Genomic DNA, 12,778 nt, shown 5'->3' with positions numbered 1-12,778 from the left:
GTGGAATGACCAGCGTTAAAGGATATTTACCGTATTTGACAAGGATTCCCATCATAACAATAAATTAACAAGCGATATTCTTAGTTGGGAATAGAAATCGTTGTGCAACTTGAAGTTTTTGTATACTAAACGTATCTAAATTATTGTTAGCCTTACATATTCTCTATCTGATGATTCAGGTCTACTTACTATTTCTTGCCTTCAGCAAGGTAGTATCTTATTTGAAAGCAAAACAATATCTATTTCTGGTCGAGAAAGCCCTAACGGGAACAATATTGAAATCCCGAAATACGACGGTTCAATCAATCTTGTTTAAAATCTTCATTGCAGAGAGCATCCACAAGATTATATAACTATATGTTATGTATATTATAGACTACAAAAATAGTTCTAACGACTAAAATCAATTGGACTCTAAACAGCAAACCTTAACGTTCTGTTGGCTGAAACAGCTTACCAAAACTTACTTCGGCAAAGCGAATTGAATCATTTAAACGGTTACATCTAACTATACACGTTTTTGTATTAGATCTTATAGCCACTTTTTAGCTTCATCCTATTGCTATCTGCATACCCATGCTCGTTATGTTATAAAAGTAGCTGCTGGTAATTTAAAATTCCTTTTCTACGAGCCAACGTAGCGAAAGGTTATATCAGCATTTGCTAGTGTCAAATATTCATATTGATGGAAATGCTTGGTAAAGCAATTTCCCTTTTAAAAAAATTTTACCAAGCAAAATTCAAATTAACAAACTAGGCCTAGAATAGCATTAATTGCAACCACTAAACTTTGTTGTAGAATAATATGTAAATAGTAGCGTATTCATTCGTTTGCTAGGAGCGTAGCTTTACAATGGTTTATATTAACAGAATACATTAACAGAGTTAATCTTCATTCCTACGGCGGATTGATGAGCCACTTGATAAGTGAATTGTATCATATGAGCCTATAAATTTTGGCTATTTAAAAGATAGATTAAGTTAAAGCCGAATTTTTAATTAGGCGGAATGAAATATTAATTATCTTAATTTATTGCGTTACTGGTAATTATTCCTAGTTTGTAATAATTGATGTAAACATTCATTTCCCAAATTAATAGTTTTATCCACTAACATTTCTTGTCCGTTATATTTTACAGGATAGATGTTAGTCGTAGGAAATAGCAGGAATTCATAGGTAAATTTTGTGTAGTTCTCTATCGTTTCTTTATATAGATGAATAAAACTTACGTATTGTCACAAGTTTGCTCGAAATCCAAAGAACTGTGAACATCTAAAGTAAAGATTATTAATATCAATACATTTATATACGTACCTATATGCTTTTATATCGTATAATGCACACTTCAATTTATCGTACTATCTGAGGTAAAATTACGTATGGCAATTTAATGTAAACAGTTCTTCATTTGCTACCTACCTACTTTAAACAGTAATTGCATGGACAATGATTGCAATTCTCTTAAGAATTCATCTAATTTGATACCGTCTAGTCGTTCTCACCTACAGACTAATAAATGAAACTAAATGCTTATTCAATCAATTATTTATAGAAGATTTATTTGGTAATAAATAAGTCTAAAAAAGCTGATACTTTATAAAATTATGCGATGAAATTTTTGAAACCGAGATATAATATTTTAAATTTAAGACGCGCGGAAATCTATCTTACTATAAAATTACTGCTTACGAAAAGAATGAAAAAGAAAATTTTAGGCTATAAATACCAGAAAACTAGCAAATTAGTTTCACAAATACATCATCAAATATGTCGAAATTTGTAGCTTATAGTTTCAATCTACTTATTCTTGAAATTTTAATATTATTTAAATTCTATCGTAATCTAAAGCATTTATTATCAACATTTAATTTATTTTTCAAAGGTTTCAATGCGTAAATGAAAAGAATTTCTATCTGTATTACTGGGTTATGCATTAATTATGATTTGTTTTAGCGATCGTCATGAATTAATAATATTCCTAGCTGGCAGGTGCACCGCGATATACTTATTTTGTGGCAATGGCATTTTTCTCTGATTGCTACTATTTTTGAACTGTAAATTGGCTTACGGAATTCTTTCGCTATTAATGAACATCTTATCTAGCTTTTCGAAATGACTTACTTTTTTCGATCTTTGCTACTCTTATTAATTATCTACATTAACTCACCAAGTAAGTAATCTATATCAAAACTAGACGACAATATTTAATTACTAGTATCATTTTCAATATAAGTGAAATGAAATTTTGCTTATTTTAACTTTATTTGACAGCCTTCGCCAGTGAAATATGCCATGTAAATAAACTTAGTACTTGTTCAGAAAAATGTAATTGCCGAAAGATCCTAAACGAAGACGAAAGTACTTTTGCGGAAAAATGTGATATTTGTAACAATTCCTGCTATAAGTAAGAAATATCTAATTCCCGTAACAACAACGCTGAAATCCTGTAACCTCTTATTTTATTTTTGCGTAAAATTGCCGTTGATAGAACGATTGATCAGGAATGTATTCACGGAAGATGTATAAACGGCAAATGTATTTGCAATAACTGCTTCATAGGAGAAAATTGCCAATTGTCAGGTATTATAAGTATTAAATCGCCATAGTATTTTAAATAAGAATAATAGATTAATGCAGCATCCATATTGAGCTAAATTGTGCCAAAAATTTTGAGAGGATTAAACTTGTATATATATGTATATATTAACTTACAACATCCTTACTGAAAATTAATTGTAGCAATTAAGAATAGCACCTTCTATACCAGTTTATCGATCCAAACTTTGCAGCATGGACAAGCTTTCTTTCAAATACAACCTAATTATAACTGCGAAAACTCTTGCGGCTGTCAAAATTTAAAATATTTCATCGTCGACGAAAATTCACCATTTCGAATTAATCCTCAAACGGGAGAAATTTACTACAAAATAGATAAACAGCTAATACATCGCTATCAAGATAAACTACTAATTGGCGTCGAAGAAGGCACAGAGAATACTCGGCTACCAATAACCCTTAAATTATACGTTTACTATCAATATGAAGACGAAAGGCAGCAAGTCCATCACCGCTGGAAACGAAGTCTTCCGCTATCAATTGTAGGTTTACTTTATAATAAACAGTAACTTAATGCATACTTATAACACTGTTAAGAGATCATAAACCTTTAACTCCATTAAGCAGTAGATCTGCAACTTTTAATATCAGCGAAACGGTTCGAATAGTCAATTACTAAAAAATTCTTAAATTAGAAATCGTTACTGATATACTGTACATATTACGGTATTGATTAATCAACATTGATAGTAACATCGGAATCTAATGTTGAAATAATTATCATGAAATTGAAATTTACTAATACGATATACTAGTTTCAGCAAGGCGGACACTTGCTTGATTTTACAGCTATATCAAGAAATCTATCACATCGTCTTAAATTTTAAATTTAGATGAACCCCGAAACGATCCATTCCTTTTGCGTTTCGAATATTATATTCTAAAGATTATGTTAACTTTACCTCTGAATGCATGAGAAATTATACGTATTAAGCGACCATTCAATTATAAATACGCGTCCATTACAAAATAAATGAGCAAAATATTAAAAACTGTGTTGGATAGATTCTAATCTGTGATATACTAACTTAACTTGCAAATTTCTACTTACGATTCTATATCAGCGGCAATTTATGTGATATACGGCATTTCCTAAAATTTGTTTCTAAAATCTAACCGCTAGTGAAGAACTTTCATGTCTGCGACCTAGTTCTATTCTTTAGTTTAAAAACGATTAAAGCATCAGTAAAATACTAAAATGTTAAACTACAAACAAGATATTGGAAATTCAGAATAGATATCATGAGCCATTTAGATTGTTTTTTGATGTGGTCAGGGTATTTATAGGTATTATAAGCTAATGATCTTATACTAATATCTTAATACTATAATATCTTAACTCTTCTATAAGATTAACTCCCAGTCCAAAAAATACTCAATATCATGTATCAATCCTAATATTTGCGTAAAGATACTGAGTATCAATAACGTATAACCAACACAATTAATTTACCTTATCGAGCATTTATTACAATAACTAATATTCTGTAACAGGTTTTAGTAAGACTAATTATGATTAATTATAGGATCCTACAATGCCGTCAATCGAACTGCAGCCTATCCGCAACATTACCACTGTTGAAGCAGGTCAACAAATATCTTATGAACTGGTTGTTCAATTGGGAAATGGTACTGTGCCAATTTCAATTGAAATCGATGCTTTGCCAATATGTAATCATACACAAGTCCAAATGGATACATTGGAAATAGCTAGTGTTGGTTCTGCAGTAACACCTGTCGTAATAAGCGATTCGTCGAAAGCAATCTTCCATAGCGCGTTCTCAGGAGGACAAGCCGATCGGATTACATTAGATTTAGGTGAATAAATACTGATAAACGTGATGCCTCTATCAGATAACAGAGTACCTATGTTAAAATATTAATTATCTTATTTACTTATTGTTGATGTGATAGGTAATGTAACGAATACAGAAAGTACTGAATTGCAGCAAGGAGTAAATGTTGCTAACGGACAAATTACTATCCACTTTAACGCTAACCTATTTAAATACTACATATGTTATTAATAACAGCACGCAATGGATAGCTGTCAGTGTTATTACGTTAAATGAAACAATTTGGACTGGCATGCATGGTCTGACAATTTTCAATACAGTTCGCCAAGAGGTTAGTTGATATCGTGAGAGGTTAAAATTTTTAAAACAAAAGTCTCAAAACTGTCCACTAATTTGACTTTAGTAAAGATTTTGTTCTAACCAATAAGTGCTTATAAGAAAATTAAAATTCTAATTTTAAGTTTAGCTCTTCCTGTAATGCTCAAATGCTTATTAATGTGGTTGTTCTAACAAATGATTTGATATGATGTCATAGTGACTACGACATACTGCAATTTGTAAATTTTAAATTTCTTGTTCGTTGATAAAGCACTGTGCATAATTCCAATATTTCCAAAAAATTTTTGAGGAGTGCCTTCAATATGTATTATTCTGATTTTAATTTATAACCCATCAGGCTTAAAAATACTAAAATCGTACCGATAGGTTTATTTGATTTTACTAAACTTATTTTTATACTTTTCTTAATTGCTTTCAAATTGTTCTGAGATCAGCCCGTTACCTCGCAATAGCTATACTTTACCGACAATTATTGTTAAATCCGATGCAACTAAAATCTAACAACTTACTCTATTTTATGCACTTCTAGGCACCACCTACAGTTACTCTCACGCTACAAAGCCTCAACGATACAAATTTGAACTATAATGCTGGGGATATTTTACTCTATAATTACACTGCTGTCAATACCGGCATAACACCCATCTATCAATTTAATATTACTTATTTTGGTTCCGATGCTATTACAACAGTGCCTAATACCTTCAATTATTCCCTGACCACACAGCCTCAAATGTGTACGCCCTATCTTTATTATATATTTCAGGACACCAAACAGATTTACGGTAACATTGACATCGTGGACATAGGCTCTACTGTTTCTGGCTCAATATCAATCTTACTAACGCCTTATTTCGGCTATTTCGGTAGCATACAGCCCAAGGTATACGTCAAATACCTTACAATAAATGGTGAGCAAATATCAAGCATGCTACTATCTACAACAATCAACACCACAAACACTTTGAACATCACTGCTAACACTAATACAACAGTGCTTACATCTGGCGAAAACATCACTATCAATGCTGATATTGCTCTTCCAAAATCGTCTACTAATAACTTAACCATTTCAGTGAATCTTCCTTTTCAATTAGGAAAAGGAATGCTATCTGTGAATAATATGACTGTAACAGAAACTGATCAAAGCATCAATATTTCATCCATATTTCCAGTAAAATTGATACCATCAAATGTTTCCAATCTTAACTGGCAATCTAGTATCAATCTGCGCCTTGTTTCTAATAGTATACAGGTAGAAGAGATTGTCAGTACTACTTTTAGAGTAGCTATCGATCTATCAGTGTTATCTAATGCAAGTATTGTTAATAATACCCGATTTTACGCTGATATAAAAGTAAAGCCTGCTATTGGTATTTCGAAATCCGTAACTACCAGCTTCATATACTATAGTGATCCAGAGGTAAGTAAATCCATTACTAATGGTATCATAAGCATAAATGCTTGCCAAGAATTTATCATTGGCTAAGCTATTAGACCGTGTATCCAAATAAGATCCGAAAGTATAACCGTACTTACTATATAGTTTTAAGCCAGAAAATCTAATCTAAAATTTGAATTAATGCTTTAAGATAGCTTTTGCATAACAAATAAATTGCCGAATATCAATTTAATGATTTTTGTCATAGCCTGAAATCAATGAAGCAACTCAAACCACCAGCAACATTGAAATATCACCATCGATAAATAAAATTAATCTTTTCTCGTCCGCGATGTCAACTAACACTACGAACAGTGAATCAACAGATATTTTAAATACTGATTCATCTTCATTAGAAAGTAACAGCGCTATTTCTTCAGCTACATCCATTCTAAGTAACATCATTGCGTCTACAACTGATGATTCTTCTCTTGGGGCCACTAGCATGACAACTTTTGCTACAACAATTGTCGGTAGTTCTATAAGTAATAACGCATTAACAGTATCGAGTTTAAGTGAATTAAGCGGACAATTATCCCATCAAATATCAGCTAAACAATCTTTCAATACAGAATCAACAGCGCAGATAACCAGCAATCTGATTAATTCAATTAGTTTTACAAGTTTTTCTGCTCTTCTTTCTAGTTCTATTAGTGAGCAAACTGCGCAGCTATCGCTTTCAACTTCTTCGGCAACTACTGCAACAAGTATGGTATCAAATTCTATTGTAGCATGGAATCAAGTTCAATCTCAATTTTCCATTTCTCCTTCATTTACTAATAAACTCAACCCAGACAGCACTACTTCAATATCTATTGGAGCTTCATCAATCGAATCTACGGTATGGCCGCTCTATATCGTACAACCTGCGACAGAGGCACCGACACCGTCTGGAATAGAAGTTGATATCTTTACGGAAAGTAATAACTTTGGCAACAACTATCTAGAAATTGATTTTGCAACCTTTACTGTTGGGAATGATTTTCAGCCCAATGATACTGTATATTTTAACTTCACAATTTGCACCAATATAACGGAGCATAAAATGGCTAAAAACATCTCGATACAGTTGTTTGATCCAAAACCTAAATTGAATCCAAAAATCGGTGGTGGTAACACTATTCAAGTTTCTATTGAGGATATTTCTAATAAGAAATGTCAGTATAATTCCAGTGGTGATTGTAATATAACTATTGATGTTGACAGTTACATTGTCAACTCTAGCATCTATGTCACAGTTGATAATCTACCCGCTCACAAAATGATTACAGGTTAGTTAATGCAATGTCATAAAACTGTTCTGTCTCACAACAAATTTCAGAATATTTACTGCAAAAACTTAAACTAGTTTTGCCTATCTATTTGACGATAAAATAGTTATAAATTGATTGAATCATTTCTCTTCTCTAAGCTATTTCGAAATTGTAGCAATAAAATGGTTCTAAATTGTCCAACTTTAGCATATAAATACTCGTAAATGATTGCTTGATATAGTTAGCAGAGCCACTTAAAATTAATCTTCCTAAATAAATGTTACAGTATATATCTGGATTTATTTAAGCAAACCAACAAGCAATTAATTCATCCTATTAAATTTGAACCATTAAAGATGTGCACTATATTCATTTCTGATGTAGGTTGGATTAGTATGACAGTTTCTCCTATCGTTAATCCTAATGATACGCTGCAATGTTCATTGGAAATAACTTACTCTGATGTCGCTTCAATTGCATATTTTGCTAAAACTATAAGCAATCCAATAGACTATACGGAATCGCCAATTATTACTATAAGCCCTGACACATCAACTAATATTACCGACTTACAACAAGAAGTTGAATTTAACCTTCAAATCACAACTATTCCTATTCCAAGCAATTACACTATTGAAATATATGCCTCAAGAGGTGAAGCAATTTTGGAACTGGTTCATGCACAAGTCGATAGTGTTGGCAATGCTGTCTATAGTAATTCATGGAATAATTTATTTACATACCATAATAATGATCTAGATGCAATTGCAGCTAAGACAAAGTAATGTATTGCCAAGTTCATCTTTTTATTGTACTTTTCATTGTTACGGTTTCTTTAATGCTCACTCAAAATTACAAAATTAAATTTGGTATTTCGCTTTAACTTCTTGAATGTAGGGGTATTTTAAATTTTGGAATGGCTTCATCACCTAAGCATGCATCCATGGAAGATAGGAATATCAGCATATCTTTCACAGTCAAACTAGCAGCAATCACTACTAATTATAACCATAATCATTACTGGATACAGTGTAATGTTATTGCGGGGCCTAATGCGGTTCTAACTTCAAAATCAGCAGTCTATATCGCGATCCATAATTTGACATCTTATGCTCCAGATTTGAAGTTTGATAGCAGCCATAACGCCACAGAACCAATAGAACAAATGTTAGTGAGCATTATTTACTGGCCACTCACGTAACGATAGATGTAAAGTTTTTGCCTAGAAGCATTCCGTTTAATATGTAACTTTTGCAAAAAAAAACGTACTGTACTAAAACCAAAAAATTTTCAATGCTGTAGCATAATTTTCTTAATATTTGTTAAAAGAGCACATTCATGATAACTATAAACCTCCCTAAGAACTACGTGTATAATTCTATTGCCAACTAAAGTACGTAATGAATGTAAAAAGCGACGAGCCTATGGTATTACAAGACCTTCTGGTGTTTGTATGCTCTACTACTTTAATACGACACATCTTGAGCAAAGCAGCCTAAATGAAAGTATTTACAATTACTCCTAGTGGTAAAGTTCCCATTCAAATGAACGGGAACATGTTCTACTCAAAGCAAGACATTAAAAGGAAATTCATAACCAAATTATTTCTTACTTTATTACAGTACTTTATATATATATACTTCTTCTAAACACATCAGTTAAATATGATTAATGTTACCCAATTAGGAGCAGATCAGCTAAAGCTAGCACCTCAGGTGTTCAAGAACAACAACTCATAAGAGAATATAATCTACCAATCGGACTTATTTTATAAATATTATAACCAAAGATTTAAAAGTTACCTGTATCTATAATTATAGATATTAAAATCTTGCCACTGCCCTATTCTGTGACTAACTCGAGTATTGAATTTATCGTCATTTAATATGTTCATTGTTGAAGCAGTTTAAAAATTACCATCTTTGACTTGATTGATTATAATTTTAGTATAGTAAATAACCTGAAATGATACGATGTTAACTTATAAGATCTTTACTTCCGCAGTAAAATACTTTATAAATTTTACTATTTCCAGTATAAGTACGAGATAAATACAGTACGTAGATAACCTGTAGAATCGGAGATAAATTTTTAGCTTTGCTATAAAATCTTGTTAATACCTGTTTTATCTACTGTATATATATTCGGTCATTGTAACTGATCAGATTCTCAAGGTTGGCACTGATCATTGTTAAAGCTGAATCTTTTATAAGGATGGCTATAACTTAAATCAATTAAAGTGTATTTAGATCATTCATTTTTATTTAATAATATACAGGCTATATACTGAACTTGACTACAACTCTTTGTATTTTTTATATTAGGCAAACTGTTGATTACACAATAAGGATTCAACATTCTACAGTATCTAATTGGAAGGCAAATAACATAACCATGAAATGGTTAATTCCTCACTATATGGGAGGGATTTCATGTGCTAGCAATGTTTCAACGTCACTTTATCAATCCGAATTTTCAGTGCACACATTCAATTTGTGGGTAAGATGCCACTTCTTTACACCATTAAGAAGGTATTCTACTTAATACATCTCATTTATCAGTAATATTGTCTTTTTCATTTTTTCTGCTATATCCTAGTTAAGGAGTCTAGAATTAAAAGAGATAGTCGTATTTAACGTCACCATGAAGAAAAAGATTAATCAAGATCCAGTTCAGAATCTGATTTTAATTATTAACAGCTACTACGAAAATCCGATCAACAACGAAAAAATCTATATACCAAGAATTGCAATGTCGGTATCTTTTATACATCAAGGTGAACGCTAGTAAACCACTAAAATTTTAATTACTTTATGTGTTGCCATTGAATTCGTACTCATCAAATTTTGTTTATGTCTTAATAATAATACAGAGGAAAACACCCTATTTACAATTGCTAATTCATCTGCCGTACCTTCTGGAAATTTACCAGGTTAGCTATATAATTAATGGTGATATTTACGAATTTTTCTCATAACAGGAAGTATTCTATTGTTTAATTGTTTATAACCTCAAACAATTCCCTTTTCTTCCAGAATTTCATTTTCGCGATTATTTAGTATATGAAAATGGATTTTTTGCTTGTACGCGAGAAAATATGAAATTGGGGTAATTTCTAGCTTATTAATTGAAAGGAGTTTTGTTACTCCATTATTGAGAATAGTGTGATGAACAAATATGTAATACAGGCTATTTATTATACAGAATCTATGCATTTGTCTATATAAGTAATTTAATTCTAATGCCATGCTCACTTGTACTCTATTCACTAAGCGTTAGTATTTTTGTTGAAATTATTTCTAGATGGAAAAATCGTTGCATTTATTTTAATGGCTCAAAATTGATAGGTAATAACACCACTCTAGTATAGATTATCTATGAGACAACATTTCTATAGTTATAAATATATAATATGTTTACTAGACAACAACTTATTATCATAAACAAAGACTAAATAATTAATATGAAATACCTAAGGCATTTGAAATGCAACAATGATCTAAATGTTATCATCTCCGAGAGTAATGCATGAATGATGGTGTCACAACCCTCACTTGTGGCAAAGGAAAGTAAAGAACTCTAGTGTAGTTACTTAAAACTTGGGCTATTTCTCCCAGTACTTTCAGTTTCTATGAGAGAAGTATTTGAGAACTCGATTTCTCGGCTGATCTCCACAGACAACTGACTAATTATTACACTATTCTTCGCGATATGAGTCTTGCCGTTTCTTGAGCAATTACCTTCTTTATTCTACAAACACACGCGCTTAAATAGGTTTCTACAGTGAATCCCAATATTAACGAGTGAGAATTCATGCTTTACAAGTTACATTAATTAGTATAATACCATTACTAAATATACATGTCGATATTCTCAGACTTAGATAGCTACAAGCTATCAGGTGTTAAGACGCTTAATCTTCATCCATATACAGCTCAATTTTTAGAGATTAACATACCTTATAAACCTACAGTAAATTAACTGCTAACTTCTATTTTTATCTCATTTCTACCATCCTATTATCAGCTACAAGCGCATTAAAACATAGCACATAACCTTATCTTATCTATTCATAAGCATTCATTAATTTACAGTTACTTAATTAGTAACGGCGTACCGTGACAGATGGGTTGAAAGAAAAGCTTAAATAGCTTTATTAGAATAATTAATAATTTGTGCAGTTTATTGATTAGTGATGAAATAAATTAACCATCGAGGTAATCAATAAAAAATACGTAAATAGGATGATACAATACTTCTATTTTACTTAGATTTGGATCCAATGATTGGTAATATTGCTGGTCGTAGTATGTCTACTTTATTTGTTGTATCAAGAAATGGAAAAATTTGTATGAGAAATATCGAAAGCTATTCAGCATGGGGATCAATACCAGACCGGCAAATCCAAAGCAGCTCCAATTATACTCCTGCTATTAATATTTCAGAAGAATTACCAGAAGTACCGACTTTACCACATGTTCACAATTTACCTGATGGTAAACAACTAGGAGGTACGGTGATTAAAATATGTAAATGCTTGTCTAAATACAAGAAATTATTGTATTTGTCATATAAATGTTCTATTTTTTTACCTTTATGATCAAACTTAAACCTGATCACTGTAGGCGAATTAATAAATTTATCGCAATTATGCTATATTCGTACGTCGCTGGAGATTATGTTATCTAGAATATATTAATAATTAATAAATCTAAATTCATAAAACATTCTTAAAATTTTAGTATCAGAGAAAGGAATTATGATTCGAAATTCAAGTTTTACTCCCTGGAATGAAAGTGTTCATAAATTTGCATGGCAATGTAATTGTACGATGAACTGATATTGCAAATATTCTCAAAAGTACACTAATCAATTAATTTAAACCTAACCATATCGATAATGAAAATATATTTCTTATACGTTGCTCATTTTTACGATTTATTTATTTTAACATGATTAGACTAATTAATAAATAAATTGTTAACTTTAAATCGTTCTAAAATTATAATCGATATCGTTCTACATTCAAATCTAACAGAATACTAGGTAATAACTCAATAAATTTTGAGCACGCAGCATTGAAATATCTAACCATGATTACGTAATAAGATATTCACAAGATCGTTCGTCACTTCTATCCTAGCAATCTTTAATATAGTTTCATATAATGTGATACATCATGATATGCATTAACTAATACTTAATATTTATCTGCTAACGAAAATCATATATTGGCAATCATCGAATTGGAATCAAAAAATAAAGAATGCTTTCATAGCTACCGTATGTATCATTACATCATAATCCAGTCTTTTTGTCTTATAATGTACTA

General features: G+C 31.1%; 2 protein-coding genes across 2 annotated transcripts; both read left to right on the top strand.

Moving 5' to 3' along the window:
* Nucleotides 1–2,113: 2,113 nt before the first annotated feature.
* On the top strand, nucleotides 2,114–3,126 carry TRIADDRAFT_60037 (uncharacterized protein; the record flags this gene model as incomplete). Its single annotated transcript, XM_002116074.1, has 4 exons — nucleotides 2,114–2,171; nucleotides 2,273–2,405; nucleotides 2,490–2,581; nucleotides 2,741–3,126. The coding sequence occupies 4 exons, from the start codon at nucleotides 2,114–2,116 to the stop codon at nucleotides 3,124–3,126; spliced, it is 669 nt and encodes a 222-aa protein (XP_002116110.1).
* Nucleotides 3,127–4,152: 1,026 nt separating this feature from the next.
* TRIADDRAFT_60036 (uncharacterized protein) lies at nucleotides 4,153–12,286 on the top strand (the record flags this gene model as incomplete). The annotated part of the gene is made up of 13 exons (XM_002116073.1): nucleotides 4,153–4,435; nucleotides 4,665–4,744; nucleotides 5,282–6,175; nucleotides 6,402–7,464; nucleotides 7,831–8,227; nucleotides 8,344–8,613; nucleotides 9,771–9,945; nucleotides 10,045–10,222; nucleotides 10,319–10,378; nucleotides 10,482–10,554; nucleotides 10,750–10,793; nucleotides 11,718–11,957; nucleotides 12,189–12,286. The coding sequence occupies 13 exons, from the start codon at nucleotides 4,153–4,155 to the stop codon at nucleotides 12,284–12,286; spliced, it is 3,855 nt and encodes a 1,284-aa protein (XP_002116109.1).
* Nucleotides 12,287–12,778: the final 492 nt, after the last annotated feature.

This window comes from Trichoplax adhaerens, genomic scaffold, assembly GCF_000150275.1.
Source record: "Trichoplax adhaerens TRIADscaffold_13 genomic scaffold, whole genome shotgun sequence".
NCBI lineage: Eukaryota > Metazoa > Placozoa > Uniplacotomia > Trichoplacea > Trichoplacidae > Trichoplax > Trichoplax adhaerens.
Note: the sequence above shows the minus strand (reverse complement) of the source record. Positions and strands in the feature narration are given on the sequence as shown.